The sequence below is a fragment of the Rissa tridactyla genome, chromosome 2 (genome assembly GCF_028500815.1).
Source record: "Rissa tridactyla isolate bRisTri1 chromosome 2, bRisTri1.patW.cur.20221130, whole genome shotgun sequence".
NCBI classification, from domain to species: Eukaryota; Metazoa; Chordata; class Aves; order Charadriiformes; family Laridae; genus Rissa; species Rissa tridactyla.
In genome coordinates, this window is record NC_071467.1 from 129514882 (window position 1) to 129532078 (window position 17197).

Here is a 17197-nt window from a genome sequence, read left to right on the forward strand (position 1 = left end):
GCTGTTCAGAAAGCTGTATGAGGTATTTTGGGTAGAAGCTCTGGTAATGCCGAGCACACGTGATCTGGAGCACATGGCTGATAGACAAGGGAACTTTTCTTGATAATGGGAATGCTAACAAATCAAGTCTCTGACACTTTGAAGATCAAAGACCTCTAGCGTTCAAATACTTTTTTAAAAAAAGTTATTGACTAAAGTTTTGCTGTCCCTATCTAAAACTTTGCTTTTGAACAGTCGTGGATTTGGTTATAAGAAAAGAACTGCTTCTTGCCCTCTTGACAACTCTGGCACTTGTCTGCCCCAACAACCACATTCAGTTCATTATTCTAGCAAAAAGCCAACCCAGCAAAAAATAAGTAAATAATGTCATGTTAGGTAAGTGATCTAAATCAGCTCACTGCAGTCAGGCAAGCATCAAGCACCTAGGCAAGGGAAGGAATGGATTATGTAGCTGGGAGCAGAAGTTAGAGAGGTCTTCCCCTTTTTGCGGCAGCAAGGTGTTAAGTTTCCTGCTCTATACTGTCCCCTGCAAGAAAGTGGCCTGAGGAGACCAATTTGTAGGGCAAGGTTAGCCCTCATCAGTATCTCCCAGATGTCATGAGATTCCATGGCATTACACCTGGCACTGCTAACATGCTACAGTGGCTGAGCTTTGGCTCATCTCTCACAGAAGTAAGCTAATAGTTGAACTGTCCCTGCTGGTTCTGACATTGAATAACTCAGGGTAAGTGATAGTCCTTAAAGCTCAGTCTGATTTGTCCTCCTTGAGCCTGGAGACGCATTCTTCTGATTCTGCTCTATTTCAGTCTCTTCCAGGTAAAAGAAACCTCTTCAGTACCCACTTGAAAGAAATTCAAGCAGTCTGAAAGCACAATTTGGTACCAATTGTGCTTTTAGATTGTATTGCCTGAGCACAGGTTGGCTGAGTAGAAGAGCCTTTGGTTTACCGTGGAAGCTTGTCACAGTGAGCTCTTGGACACGTATATCTAGCCAGCTAGGTAGCTAATTAGGTCTTGGTAAACTGCGTTGTGTTTATTGAAACACTTAAATAAATTTGAAAAGGATAAGTGAAAGGAACACAGGGTTTGTCACTGTGAAACAGACTGGTTATATATGGATAGTCATAATCATTTCGCTGAGGGGAGAGAATCAGCAGAATAAAATATCTAGAGTGTACACCAAATGGGTTTTCGATAAGGATTTTTTTATAGTGGGTAAGATATAGCCTGAAGTTCTCATCTCACTGTGTCAGGGGATTAGAACTGAGATTTTTGATTTGTGGCAGAGAAGTGGCCTGGTTATGAAGCTTAGATCTAGATACACATACCCCCAAATTTTATGGGTGGTTAAATTTAGCACTATGCATTGAGCATGCTGTAAATGTGTCAGCTTAACACCTTCTATAGATAAAGGCAGTTGAAGGAAAGATGGTATCTGAAGAGAAATTGTTTAGGAAAAAAAGCCTAGAAAGCTATTGACCCAATATTTCAATTTAGTGTGGATGAATGAGCAGATTAATAAGCCAGCTTTATCTTCAGTCAGCATTTAGCATTTTAAGGAGTTTGAGTGTGACTTACAAACTGAATAAAAGGCCAGTTTTCATTCACTGTAGGACAATAATTTATTGTATTTTGTGGAAATTATAATAAAAATGTTCCTGTGGAGCATATAGCTCATATTGTAAATTAATGCTGCCCTTCTCACATAGCTATGAACTAATTTAAGAACGGGACCACTTGTAGGTGTGTTAAATTTTTGTTCATCTCTTTGGTCTTTGTTTTTTGGGTTTTGTTTTGGTGGGGTTTTTTTTAGTAAAAACTGAATGCAGGGAGAAAGAGAGAAGTGCTGTCAGATACTCAGCTAATTTCTGCTGTGTTCCAAATTATATACGAAGAAAATCTAATCTTGCTGAAAAAATTGTTTCCTATTGTGTTTCTTAGTTCTAGTGTTTGTGCACGTTACAGTGCCTCTTATGAAGAAACATCTTAATGCTTTCTAGATCAATCAATGCATTTTAGATTGGCTGTTGCCAGTCCTCTCAAACCATCTTGTCACCCGTGTTATCAAACTTTAATGACAGTTGTGAGCAGTATGACTTGGTTCTAGAATTTTTATGCTAGATGTGGATCGCATAATACAGCCAGACTGTCCTAAAACTAGTGGCTCAAAAGCTGCTAGGAAGTCTGACAGCTGACACATTGATATTTAGAATCCCCTCCTGTATTGTGCCGGTCACTTTCTATTCCTGTTGAGATCTGTGCATGCTGAAGGTGCACAATATCCCAAGAGCAGTAGGATTTGACCATCAGGAGAGTTTACTGATGTGATTGCAATTATAAAATATATATGTATGCTTAAGGCTGGGGTTTTTGTTGTTTGGTTTCTTTTTTATACACTTTTCTAGGCCTTTGATTGTTATTGGAGGCTCTTCTGACAGAAATCAGGAAACCATGGGAGCATTCCAAGAATTCCCACAGGTACACAGACGTAAACTTTGTACAAAAAGATGTCAGTTAAATAATTGGTGTTGTTTCTTCATTAGTGTAAGAATAACAATCCCAAACGCTAACACTTTCTAACAAATCTTATAATGCAGTCGATTTACTCCATCTACTGGTTTAAAACTGATACTGCGTAAGTACAGCAGATTATTTAGTATGTCTTTGTCTACAGTCATATTAGAATTCATGCTCTACTTCAGGTTCTCTGCTGGTATAAACTGCCTTTGTCTGTCTGTTCTGAGATGGAAGAAAGAAAAACAAGCTTTCCAATAAAAGAGGCACCATTTTGGTGGAAAAGAAACCCTAAGTACTCAGTGGAATGAGTATGGCTTTGACAGTTTCTACCAGCTGAGGAACTGCAATTTTTTGTGGGAGTTTTCAACTTGTTGCTTTCCATTTGCCTTTTTTTCCTGGTTATTCATGTTGAAATGAGATAGAAATGAAGAAATCACTTTGATAAATCAATATGATGGTTATATGCATTTATTCAGGTTGAAGCTGGCAGGCTGTACAACAAACTGTCTGTCCGCCCAAGCAGCCTAGAAGTTATTCCTGCTGTTATTGAAAAGGTATGAAAAAATACTAAGTTAGCAACAGAACATCAAGTAACCGTCTCCTACTGTATAAGCTTTGAGGGTTTATTTTTTGTGTAGCTGTTACTGTAAGTAGTTTGATCCTGCAGATGTTGGATGATGGTTTATTGCATAAAGTAACAACCAGGGAGGTTTTTCCTTTGAACTGTGCTATGGAACAGGTTAGAAATAAATTCTGGTCCAATCTAATGTGTACTGATCTCTGCAGCATTTTATGTTAGCTTCAGTTAGAGATGGAAAGAGTTTATGAAAGAAATGCCTTTAGGGAGAGGTGCAAGAACTAGAAATGCAATACCACCAACTTCAGCACTTTTACCATTCCTATTATAGTGAAGATTTGGAGGGGTGAGGGTGGAGATGGTTGGGTTTGGGGGTTGGTTGTTGGTTTGATGCGTTTTTTGAGAGAGCAGGAGAAAACAGCCTTATCTCAACACTCCAGAAAGGATTACAAAAGTCTCTTACTACTGCTGTGGCAATGCTTTAGCCACATCAGCCTAAGTTCTGCATACAACGATACTATCTCCAGAAGTGCAAATGCATCAGAGCATCTACCTGTAATAGCATTGGAATCAAAAGTAATAGAAAATGGAAGCATTGGTTGTCTTGGTTTTCTTCTGTTTGTGCTACTTGAAATAGAATTTAGCATGAAAGTTTAGTATTTCCAAATACAATAGCTGATAATGCAGTTGTCTCATTGTAAATTAAAGAAAGAATTTACAGTCCCATACTATGTGTCTACCGAAAGGCTTCAGAAGGTATATAGTGGAAAATGTAAATAGCTGTCAAAACTTGAATTTATTGACATAAATCAGTCCATGGGAGATTTTCTTGGGTTTTATGTATAAAGTTTTTCAAAATACTTTCAAAAAGTGGTTAAAACTGTGATCATCTGTTTTCTAGGCTGTAAGAACCAGCATATATGGTCGTCCAGGTTCCTGCTATATTGACATACCTGGGGATTTTGTGAATCTTCAGGTGAATAAGAGCTCTGTCAAGTGCGTAAAGATTATATTCATTGTTTTTCAAGGCACTGAATAAAAGAAATGTTAGTTTTAAGTTACTTTTATATTTTCTCAAACCAGTACAAACAAGAAGATGATAAACAAGAGCAAGAGATTAATTTGCCACAAGGCTGAAGCGATACTAAAAATCCAGCCTTTAAATGTAACATTGCATTATAACATGTCATATAGATTATAGTTTGTAATGAAATGTGCAAAAAGGAATTAATTAATATGATGGCAGTACAGCGATGTCACTTTGTAAATCTCTGGAACAGCACTACCTGTAAGACTAAAGAAACATTCTAGAAAAATTTCAAAGCACGTTTTAAAAAAATGTATCCTGTTCTGATAAATGCGCTCAGTAACATGGTGTGCAGCAACTGCAGTTTTATGCTTAACAATAGGTTTTGTCTTTCAACATTTCTTGTTTTGAAATTTTTTAAGAGCCTCTTTTGTTTTGCTTGACTTGCAGGTACGTGGAATGCTGCCTGCCACCTCCCATTAGCACGGCTGAACACTCTGCTGTATCTGAAGCAGTGTCTGTCATCGCTCGTTCCAAGCAGCCTCTGCTAATCGTTGGCAAAGGTACCATGCTTTGAACTGCACAAGTTTGGGACAAGAGCAGCGATCAAAGTGATTTCTTTTCCCCATAAGTATTAGCCATCTCTCTTTCACACTTTATTAAAACAAACAAACAAAAAACAACAAAAAACCCAAACAAACTGCTTCAAAATTTGAAGTTAAAATCTACTCTGTTTTTAGAATATCTTTATTCTGTTGTGTAACGGTTGTCTCTTTCATCTAGGTTAAGAGAAAAGTCAATTGTTAAAATACAGGTTTAAGTAGGAAAAAAAAATTCAGATAACCATTGTTTTAAGCGTAGAGCCAATACCAAGGGATCACTTCCAAAATCCCAAACAAATTCTGTCAGAATACAGAAGTTATATTCTCTCTCTGATGCTCTGCCATATATGGCAAGAATCAGAGTAACCGAAGATCATTTTTCCATATGGACTTACTGAAGGTGCCAGCCTACCTGTGTGCAGACATGAAGCAACGCAGCAAGTGTTGCTGTTATTGATGTTTTACAGACTTTCCATTGTCCTCTGCCAGTGTATTTCATTCCTGAAAGAGGGGTCCCTAAAGATAGAGGATAATTAATTATTCTCTGTGCTGGTTCACTTATTTTGTTCCACCTTGTGGAGTGTCACCCACTGCAGTGGCATTTCTGTTGAAGATACCAGTTTGCTAGGTACAGAATTGAAATAACCAACTTGTTTCACCCAGACAGTTCTCCTGTGGACCTGGGAATGCTCTGTGTCATGGAGAGAGGTTCTATTTTTAACCAGGGAGTGAGATGATTGATACAAGATGGATCTTACCACTGATTAGGTAGTGAAATAGTAGACAGAAAGTAGATCAGGAGAGGTTTTTCCCCTCTCTCTATCTTGATACACATGAACAAAAGGGTATTCTTTGAATGTGAAAGGTAAAAAACCTCAAAAATATGTAGATACTTAGTTTGTTGATGTCAACAATTGAGAAATATTGTGCTTTCTTCAAATCTACTTAAGAAATATATCTGGACTTTCTGCTTTCTGTTGTTTTTAGCAGAATTTTTGGAGGAAATATAGAAGTTTATTCTTCAGGATTTAAGACTCATGGACTTAAGTCACTGCACAGGGACCAGTCTTTTATTCTAGACTGCCTAGGCAACTTTGAGCAGCCTTGTACCGAAGGTAGTACCACAGTAAATGTATGCACAAATACATACCTTCACAAAGTCTTCCTTGAGCTTCTTTTTTTTCATTAAAGACCTGTGTGGGCAGGTTTTATGGAGCATGTAATACAACGGCATGCAGGGGGCAAGCAAAAAATGACATGACATGACACTAAGGTCATCTCCTGTTGCTGCTGCTGAAGTCTTTGCCCCGCAATACAGAACTTCACCCACCCAAAACTGTCATTTCAGATAAACAAAATCTCCTATTTTTCCCTGCCCTGCTTCACAGAAATAGCTAAATACTTCAGCTGAAGTCTTAGAAAAAAAAAAAAAAGAAAAAAAAAAGAAAAAAAAACTTTTGTCAAAAATATGGGAAACTTGAACCCGAATACCTGTAGTTTGGCACTTCATGTTTTGTGTTCTCCAGAATACAAAATGACAGGCAGCTTTCATAATGGGAAATAGCACTCTTTCTGCCAATAATGTAATCAGGTTAACTGAAATTCAAGCAAATACAGTAGGTTTCTGTAGTATTAAGCAGTCTCTTTTATTTCATTCAGGTGCTGCTTATTCACATGCTGAGAACAACATCAGAAAGTTGGTGGACCTTTGTGGACTGCCTTTTTTGCCTACACCAATGGCAAAAGGAGTAGTTCCTGATAACCATCCAAATTGTGTAGCTGCAGCAAGATCAACGTAAATATAAAGACGGCTTCTAATCCTAACATCTGAGAAACAACTAGGAATAGTGGTGGTTTACAGATGTCAGGGAAGACAAAATGCATACAACAAAAATTTTTCAACTACATTTTGCACCTCATTTTCAAGCGCTGAAGATCTTGCTTGGAAAGAGACAGCAGACATAGGTGGATCACTTCTGACAGTGCTTAGAATTCTGGCCAGGAAGATAATTTGTCTGAGAGCTAATATTCTGTAATTGTGATTCTATGGCAAGTAGATTTGTCAGTGTTTTTAGTATGTATTATATAACATAAAGTGAAACTGGTAAACAGTTTATGTTAAATATTTAACTTAGTGCACTAGACAAACCACTAGCCTTTTATTTTAACACCATAAACAGAAGCTTAAGATGCACACATTGCAGTTGAAGTTTTGCTATGTGCTGTCTCCGCATGGTGTTTGCGATACACTGTCACTAAATTGCACTTTATTTAAAAAGCAAACTAAGGTATTTCAAACTACACTGAAGGACTATGTCTAAAGCAACTTATAAGAGCTCTTTTTGGCAAAAATTAATGTGAATGAACTATAAGAACCCTACTAGGCGTGAATATGCACCGAGTCAGCTTGCAGATGGAGCATTTATATTTTGAGATTAAAATATTGTCGGCTGTTGAGCATCTTAGCTTTACCACTGTTAAGCATGCTGTTATGAAAAGTGGAGAAGAAAAGAATATACCAAATATTGTCTACCCAGCTGAAAGGTAAATTAACAGGAGTCTAAACTGAGAGATCCACAACCATCTTAATTTTGGCACCCACAGTAGTGAGCCTTTTGCTTTAACCTCAGCATCATTATAGCATCTTGTTAGTCTCTTACAGAGAGTATTAGGAAAATAGTAATTAATTTTCTTCTTGAGTTCCTAAACTCACGAGTGGCTTGATGACTGGCTATGTAAAAGGATATGGGATTTTGGGGCTAAGCAAGCAGCTTAGAGGACGGAAGGATTACATGTATATTCTGGGAGTTGCTGTGGTGGTTAAGATTACTTCTAATTTTGAAAACACTATTAAATTTAATAATGATTCTTCCTTATCTGGTTCTCTTATTTCCCTTTATTAGGGCATTACAGCATGCTGACGTAATCATCTTGCTTGGTGCAAGGTTGAATTGGATTTTGCATTTTGGTCTTCCACCAAGGTTTCGGCAAGATGTAAAGGTTATTCAGGTAAGCAGGAAATTGATTGTCACTTGAAGGAAGTCCTCTGAGCTCTAGCATTGCTTAGAGCAGTTGTTGTAAATTATTTTGGTAGTGTACTTCATGTGGCAAATACTGCCCTATGGACAGTGCAGTACAGTGCATATAGTTGTGGTGGTTCTCCAGAAATTCTTCTATATTCTTTAATTTTATTTCTTTTACCTCCTTATTTTTTCTAAAAATAGGTACAGCGTTGTTCCAGCCATCAAGGACTTGGTGCTGCTGTAATGAGGAGGGCAGACACTTCTACGTAGTTGACTAATACAGGATTAGACTCATGATACTTGTGTGATCTCTGGAGCACTGCAATTTCTGTGATTGAAAGCAAATTGTCTTGACACTGTGAAACCTTTCATACTGTTTGACTGCTCTCTCAGATGGATTTTTTTTTTTTTGGAATAGAATTACTTTCAGCTCCAGAGTCAGTCCTTATAAGAGCTCAGTCACTCAGAAATGTTCATAGGAAAAGAGAAAGAAAGGCTATTTACCTAATTAATGTATTTGGCAATCTGCCAGCTCTTAGAAAGGCAAGTCGTTCAATTGTTTATGTCCTTAAAATCTCCTCCCTTAGAGTCTGTGATCAAACAGTAGTAGTTGGTTCAGTGTGCTGACTGGCCTGCCTTCAGTGATCTGGAACATAATCTCAGCTTCCAAACTTTGCATCGTTTCCAGAGGGATAACATACATTTTTTAAGCTAGAATTCCTTTTGACTTATGAAATAATACCTCTTTTCTGTTCGTTTTATCTAGGGAATGTAAAGAAAAATATTTTTTCATCTCACTTAAAGTAATTTTTTTCACCATCAAGGGTTAGTATTAAAATACTGATTCAGTTCATAGTCTGTGTCACGTGGTCATAAGTTAGTGTTTCGTGTAACCTTAGCGGTCTCGTACATCACTGATAAAGAAAGGGGGGAAGTTTCTTCAGTGCTCGCAATTTACTCTTCAGTTTCTTCATAGTAGCCAAATTCTTACAGCCAAGTAATATACACAAACTTTTCTCAGTATGAAAATTACTGCTTTGTGTAGACGTAAGGGTATGACTAGGCCTAGATTTTTAAGTTCTCATATAATCGTCACTAAAATCACCACTACCTTCTCCTTAAAATTCTAATAAAATTCTATACTGTCTGTAAGAGCTTGAAAGAAGCAAGCAGTAAATTTTAAGGATATATACTTTTATTTAAATGGGTACATACCAGAGGATTTTACTTCGAATAAAGCACTTCCTGATGTCATTTCAATGAAAGGCAGAAGTTATCTGTACAGCCAGAACAAGGCATGAAGACATTGTTAGACAGTGCTCCTCACTTGAACTGAAAAAAATTCTCTTTAATATCCTTGAGTTAATGGTGGTCTGTCTTTTTGAAATATAGATCGATATTTGTGCAGAAGAGCTGGGGAATAATGTGAGGCCAACTGCGATTTTATTAGGTGACATAAGCGCCGTGACTAAGCAGGTAACATAATGTCAGGTGTCCTTTTATTTTGACCTTAATTTCCTCTGATTTATATAAAGTAAGTTACCAGTTAAAAAAAAAAAAGAAAGAAAAAAAACTGTTCAAGGAAAACTATTTTTCAGTCAGCATATTTATGCTGTGCACCCAGTCTATTCCCAAACTAAATGTTAAAGATTCTGATTAGCGTTACTGTGATTGTGCTGGGGTCTTTCTTGATAACATTATTCTTGATGCTCATGATGGTTTTTTTAAGTATGTTGAAAGAAATGTCTGCAACATTTCAATGTTGTTCCAGCTCTTAGAAGAATTCAGCAAAAGACCATGGAAATATCCTTCTAATTCAGAGTGGTGGAAGAGACTAAGAGAGAAAATAAGGAACAACGAGAAAAGATCAAAGGTAGTGTTATATTAAAGAAAAGAGGAGGTTTCTTGCCTTAACAGGAACTGATGCATAGTCAGTTTTGTCACTGGTCTGTATTCAAGCTCCTAAATTACTTACTGATAGTCACGTTACCCTGCCTTTGAAAATTTATACCATTCTGGTACAGGCTTACTCTTGTCAGGCTTATGAACTGTAAGTTAAGTCTTAATACTAAACTGTAAGTTAAGTATTCTAGGTTTTGTATAAATTCAAACTGTGTGGAAGTCATTGAACTTTGGGATGGGGTTCATAAAGCCAGTAGTAGAAGGCCACAGCCAGAGCTGCTGTATTATGGGCAGTGACTTCTAAGCAATGGGCAGGTACTCCAAGTACCTCCAACTACTCCCAAAGGAAGCTTGCTTACGTGAAGATACCTTCTTAGTTTTCTTCTGTGACTGTGCTGTTTAGTAATGCTAGTGGAAGTATAATCTTAAATTAAAAGCAAGCAGCTATTAAGGCCAAAAGACCACAGGTGCTTGGCGTATGCCTAACTTTCTGCAACTCATATTCTGCAAGTTCAAATATATGTTTCGAGATTGGGATCTAAAGTAAATTCATTCTAGCAGATGACAAAAACTGCCTCCCAGCACACAGCTTACCCAAGTCACTTAGTGTTATCAGTAGTCAAACCTACGTGCAGAAAAATTTCACATGCCTCTCAGGTTAAACTGAATTTTAATAGCTTCCTGTTAATGGTAGGCCATCCAAGAGTTGCTGAGCTGAGCGAGCCTCTGATAAATGCATCATGTCACCAGGATTAGATACAGAAGGAATGACCCTGATATAGTGCATGGAAGACCAAATACTTCAGCCTTATCTAGCAGACTGCATTTTTATTTCCATCATGTCTCAGTTCTGCACCTTATTATGAATTCTATGCATAAGACTTACTAACATCTCTTATTTTTAAGGGATTAGCGTTACAGAAATCCCTGCCTATGAATTACTACACAGTCTTTCATCACATCAGAGAACTGATACCCGAGGACTGCATCTTAGTAAGTGAGGGAGCAAACACCATGGACATTGGACGAACTATGCTTCCAAATTATTATCCCCGTCAAAGGTGTGGTATTTTCTTTGTTGGGCTGACTCAACAGGCTACATCTATGTATAAATGTTTTCATTTACCTGAGAAGTATGATGATCCAGAATTTTTGTAATCCTTTTTAAAGGTTCTAATTAAAAAATTTAGTATGTTGTGAGAGGGGTTAAGGGAAACTTTCCACTCATGTCCTGTCATAGATTTTAACAGTTCTCTGCAACAGAATGGTGATAGTTTCTCACTCTCTTGTGGAAGCTGTGTGAGGAGCATCATGTTGAATTCCCTGATCTAGATGTTTATTTCTGTGCTCAGAGTCTGTGGTAAATACTGATTTAAAATAAAAACAATCGCTGGAATTCTCATGTTGAAAAGAATTCATACAAAGAATTTTTCTTTGAAACACTCTTAAAAACAGGGAAAACATAAGAAGAATCAACTTGTTTTGAAAATTGGTTTCTATATTGGGCACACTTTCGTATAAACCTGCATGCCCAAAATGTAGTTTGGAAGTGTTGATATTTCAGTTTAATCATTATGATTAGTCTAGTTTTAATGTAAGTAGGAATTAAATGCTCCTTATTGAATTAGGGGAAAAAGTGAGTTCTGTTTGTGAAAAAATGAGTTCTGTGAGGTGAAACTTCTGATTTGACTGTGAAGCTTGCTTGTAAAAGTAGCACTAAAGTGCTAAATGAACCTAAATACTTCTTTGTAAATGAAAAGCAACCAACCAAACAAAAAAACCCCTATTTCTAGTAAAGTTGGGGGAATTTTTTTTCACCCTTATTTAAAATAAGGGCACAGTAATGTTAATGGTTGTCTTTTCAGATTACATTGCACATATCTAAAGGCAGATTTAAAAGTTAAACCTAGAATAATCTAGTTCTTTATGTACTTTTGTATCCATTATGTGCTTCTGACTGAAATGATCTAACTTAATTACAGCTTTCAATTTGATTTCAAAAGTTGAACGGAAGACTAAAATTTGAACAGCAGTATTTAACCAATGGCTTTCAGACTTCTAGTTATGTTTTCAAGGAATTAAATATAGAAAGATTTCATGTAGTCTGCCTATCTCTACAGTAATTGAATGTTTTTGAAATATTGTTACTATGCAAGCTAAAAGCGTACAAGAATAGTTCTTTATTGTAGTACAACTAGTGTATAAGAGCTCTTAATTTTAATTAGAGTTCCAGTATGTTTATATCATTTAAAACATTTTCAGTCTTATCAAATGTTTGGCTGAATATAATAATTTATACATCTGGTATCTATACCAATTGTTTATGAAACAATGTTTGAATAGTATATGGCAAATTATTAAAAGTGAAGATAAGTCACTATGGATCAACTTAGAATTTTGAGTAGAAATAAAAGGATAGTAATTCTGTATTCTCTCTTTTAGGCTTGATGCAGGTACTTTTGGCACAATGGGAGTCGGACTGGGTTTTGCTATAGCAGCTGCAATGGTAGCTAAAGACCGAACGCCCGAAAAGCGAGTCATCTGCATAGAGGGAGATAGCGCTTTCGGATTTTCTGGGATGGAGGTGGAGACTATTTGCAGGTAACTGTTTTTTGCTCAAGAAGATCCTCTTCATATATTGCCAGGATCAATTTAACTAGAAGGCCAAGGATGCTGCTGTTAGATGAAGTACTCTTAAAAGCACATGAAAACAAACCAAAAAATATGCGTGGTTGTTTTTATGCTGTTCTGATATAATGTGTTACCAGTGGTGAGTAGATCACACTTCAGGTGAAAGTGATTTATTTTTATTTTTAATTTATTATCCTTTTAATTAAAAGTAACACTTCTTACACCTTATAGAAAGGTGCAAGTGTTTCAGAAATCTTCTTAATGCATCTTTTTGTAGATACAATTTGCCAATCCTGATTATCGTGGTAAACAACAATGGGATTTACACAGGTTTGGATGCAGATGCCTGGACGGAGATGTTAAAGTTTGGAGATCCTACTACATGGTGAGCATCTTCAAAGTGTGTCCTGTTAATTAAGGAAGAAGTGACCAAAACGGTCATTCTCTTCACGTTTAATGCTTTGTGATCCAGATTGAAATTTTATGTAAGGCAAACTTAGTCCTAGGTTAAATTCATGTAAGTAAGAACCAGTCACCAAAAGCAAGCAACCAACCTAATTCCAGACTATTGTTTACACAGAGCACATCAGAGAGATGACTCTCTATTAGTTGTCCTCCGTTCCTGCAACAGTTGAGGCATAGTACAGATTTCATAGTGGGGTAACCTCCAAAATCATGATAATCTCCAAAATTACCTGTGTTCTGAGTTTACAATGGGCTTCTGCTCTGGAACAGAGATCTCTGTACCCAGAGAACTAGGCTAAATCTTTGCTCCAGAATGTCTTCAGAAGATGAAAATGAGTATGCCACTCTATAAACATAGCTTAAGTGGTATAGGAAACATAGCTCTTCCAGCCCAGAAGAATTCATCAGGCCAGCACAATAATCAGCTTACACTTCAAAATCAGAGCTGAAGTAATTAAATTGGTCAGTTTGGCAATTCTTCCCTGACATTAATCAAAGGTTTTCCATTTCATTACAGCGTACCTCCTGTTTCTCTCCTGCCAAATTCACACTATGAGGAAATTATGTCTGCCTTTGGAGGTAAAGGATACTTTGTTAAAACTCCAGAAGAATTGCAAGGTGCTCTGAAAGCAAGCTTGACTGACAAGCAAACACCTTGTCTGATAAATGTAATGATTGATCCACAGTCGGAGAGAAAGCAACAGGTATATATATGTTCCTTTCTTTTTCTGCAAGCTTCATGTGGGCAAGCCTCTGAAGTCCTCAGGAATTACCACTTAAACTGCAGAGAAGGCAGAGGTAGTTCCAAGGCAGAAAAATTTTCTTTAAATTTGGGAGATAGGAGAATGGGTGCTTTTACACTGTGCCATCTGCTTTCCTTGTTTTTTGGTTTAATTTTTTTTACGCTCACTAGTATTAATGCATAGTGTATTTAGTGAATGTTTCCAGAATTTATGGTTGTTCCTTTCCATTCCTGACAAAAAGAGATAAAACGTTTTTGAGCAGTCTCTATTTCCTGTGGATTCCATCTGGTAGTTAATACATATTTAGGTCGTGTTCCTCTTACTGTTTGTCCATTCTGATATGGTTTTTATTCGGTGTTTTTGTTGGTTTTTTTTGCTTCCAGGAATTTCCCTGGCTGACTCGTTCTAACCTGTAGTAGAAGATGAAGATAATGGCAGTGTGTTAAGCAAAACTAAATTGGCTTCCAGGAGTGCAACTGGTACAACTCTCTTCTATGTAAGCATTGGAATAAAGTGGGATTTTAGAACTGCTATTAGAGGAATCTTTAAATGCTGAAACCAAGTAATTGTTAAATGAACAAGACACATATGAATGTGTATCAGGCCTTCTAACAGATCGTACAGAAACACTGATGACAAAATTACGTACTACTTCTTTTACTTAGAGTCATATCTGTCAAGATTTATGAATTAAAATCTTGGATGTTCTGGATGAAGGGAGTAAGCTTTGAGGATTTTATGCTGACAGAAACGTAGAAGTCTTTGGCAGTCTGCAGTTACAGTAACTTCATTTTTAACCAACCACCAGAATGCTACTTGTTAGAGACTTTGTCCTATAAGGACCGAAACAAAGCATCTTCTTGTGGAAAAGTGCTGATGGGCCTCACTGTGCGTTGAAGCCTATTGGGTTGATAGTCACTTCATAATTTTACAGGTTGCTTTTTCAGCTTCTACTGCAGGTAAAAGTAGTGTATTAAAAATGCAGGCTTACTCAAGGTCTGAGTTTCTGTCTACTGCATTTGGTTTTGTTAACTGCGACTTACAGTGCTTGCAGGAAAAAAAATCATAGATTTTTATTTGAAGCTTTGCTCTTTGCAAAGGCAATACCATACCCTTAGGCTGAAGAGAGGACTGGATTTACTAGTGAGATTTCCAGGATTAATAAATCATAAATCTTCCTAATCAGAAACATTTTTTAAAAATCAGCACAAACAACAACAAAAGAACAAAAAAAAGACCAAAACCAAAAAACCGCTCACTGAAACAAACAAACAAAAAAGAGCTGGAGCTTAATGTTCAGTTTGGCTGGCATCTCGAAGCAACCACCAGCATTCATGTGGCTGGCTAATTGTGCAACAAAGGTTCTTCATATAATGTATTTACTGGATAGAAACTCAGTGCCCAACGTGCATTGACTATGATGCAGAGCGAACATTTACAGCGGGTAATTGGCCTGTCTGAGGTTCTGTCCACTGGTTTTTCATCTGTTGCTGCATCTGACGATCTGACTTAAAGCTCAGACTTTGAAAGTGAAGCAGTTCTTTATGCTCCTGTCATGGCCTACAGCAAATACTATGCAGTACTCTTTACATCTCTTCTTATACACACTGGGAAGTTCTTTATTGTTCCATACGTAAAAGGGAAAATCCTGGCTCTGATTTGGGTTTTGATTGCTTTATTGTCTGTTTTTCCACTGACATTAAGTTAGTTAACTAGTGAAAGGCACTTGCATGACCCAAAGAGGAGGAGGACTGGGCTGGCAGGGAATCCTGGCCTTCAGTTAGGTTTGTTGCAAAAACCTTGGCTTATTAGTTCTTGCACTTTAGTCCGCATCTGGTACGAGGCCACGGCTTACTGTTAGGCAGAGGGATGTCTCTGCACAATCCTGCAGAAAGATAGTATCTGACGTGAGCAAGAGTACTGCAGTCTGACTAGAGGTACCACTACTTGCTATGTGTGTGGGAGTAGCCACCTGGCACTATGAATGCTTGAGTGAAGAAAGGTAGTATCCTTAGGAGGGCTAAGAAGTGCAAAAAGATAAAATCCATGGAATGGATACAACTCGTGAATGAGTCTACGGCTGCTGAGAAGACAACTTGGTATGTTCTCTGGGGTACAACATTGGCTCTTGTAACTGATACTGTTTCATTCTTCTTTTTAACTCTCAAAAATTGATTTTAATATGTTGGAGTGATTAAACACAATCCATTACGATGATGTAAAATATCTGTAAGAGTTAATGCTGGGACTGACCACAGGGGAGACTGTTTGCATTAGATAAGCAAATGCAGAAATTCTTGGTTTATATTCAAAAAAGTAATAAAAAGTGATTTTTTCATACTGTTTCTCCTTTAATTGAGAGTATTTGAATTATGTCAGCATTTTGTGTCAGCTGTTGGAAATCAGCTTATGTTGTATTTTTAGAAAAGTTGTTGAATAACCACAATAACATGCACAATTCATTTTAATGAGTCAAGACACTTGGAAGATGGAAAGCAAGGAATTTCAAACTGTGGGGAGGTGATAACATAATTGATAACATCAGTTTGGATTTCACTGAGGTTTTAAAAGGCTCAAAAAAGAATTGACACTGCGTTTCCTATAGCTTTTAAATAGACTAATACCATGATATAGCAGAAATTCTCAGATTGTAATTATTAGCGTTTTGAGTGGCAGAGTACACAATTTCCATATTAAACCCAGGAGAGTGAAATCTGTACTACTTCGTTTATATAGCATTGTTGTTTATATAGCTTGTTACTATGTTTTACACCACGGAGTTGCATTGAAGAGCCGTGTTAGGCGGATGAAACTATCTGAAAGAAAACAGTTTCAGAGATGAGACTCAAGACACCAAACTCAAGAGGAAGAAAATGCCTGGGCCTCAGCTGAGGGAAGATGCTGTGGAAGAGGTACTGAGTAAAATTTACTGAGACATACCAGGAGAAGTTAGTGTTTAAATAAGGCCCAGTTCCGAGTCTCTTTTTTTGACATGGCTTTCAGGTAAATAGAGAATACTTGAAATTTTGCTACTCCTGTTATGGATGACCTGCATCAATCATTACTCTAGTTCCTGTGGAAACTTTTCTTACGCAGGGGCCTGCTCAGTTCATGTGGTTGGGAAACGCCTCTTCAAAGAGAGGACACTGGCATGCATGGAAGGGGTTGGAACCTGGGACCAACAAGTGGTAAAGAAAAGTATAACAGAGATGTCCAAAACCCGGCAGGTAATTTAACTGTGGGACCACAGGTGAAACAATCAGCAGCCACAACAAAATGGCCAGGTATAAGGAATAAGAAGTAAGGTTTGTTACTGTGTCAGCACCTCACAATATAGTTTAAGGTGCAGAGTATGGGTTCCTGCAGACTCTTGGTATGCCCAGCTTGCTAACAGGTTTAGTTTGCAGTAATTACTGACTTTTTAATGATTATGTTTCACCTTTAGTCTGCAGTGAATTTTGTAGACTGTCAGCCCTGACATACGTCAGACATGACATACGTTTGGTGTGCTTGCCTTCAGTTGTAATGGCCATATAGCATATAGCCATTTTGGTGAGAATTCAGATGTATACATGGTCTGGCTAGATTTGTTTTTAAGCATGCATGCAAAATCCCAAGTTAAGCAGTAATGCATCTTCAGGCCTGCCACTCTCTACCCAAGAAACCAGCAGACGCTAGCTGTAAGCTATAGTAAGAGTCTTGTTAAGAAAT

At 37.4% G+C, this 17197-nt stretch overlaps 1 protein-coding gene across 1 annotated transcript in view; it reads left to right on the top strand.

The window, feature by feature from the left end:
- Positions 1–15841, top strand: part of HACL1 (2-hydroxyacyl-CoA lyase 1) — a 23476-nt gene extending 7635 nt beyond the window's left edge. The window contains exons 5-17 of the mRNA XM_054191154.1: positions 2405–2477; positions 2993–3070; positions 3995–4089; positions 4571–4683; positions 6382–6517; positions 7626–7731; positions 9138–9221; positions 9517–9618; positions 10554–10708; positions 12090–12248; positions 12556–12663; positions 13261–13447; positions 13870–15841. Coding sequence (XP_054047129.1) covers positions 2405–2477; positions 2993–3070; positions 3995–4089; positions 4571–4683; positions 6382–6517; positions 7626–7731; positions 9138–9221; positions 9517–9618; positions 10554–10708; positions 12090–12248; positions 12556–12663; positions 13261–13447; positions 13870–13902 — 1429 coding nt within the window. The 3' untranslated portion in view covers positions 13903–15841. The remainder of the gene's footprint in view (positions 1–2404; positions 2478–2992; positions 3071–3994; positions 4090–4570; positions 4684–6381; positions 6518–7625; positions 7732–9137; positions 9222–9516; positions 9619–10553; positions 10709–12089; positions 12249–12555; positions 12664–13260; positions 13448–13869) is intronic.
- The last annotated feature ends 1356 nt before the right edge of the window (positions 15842–17197 follow it).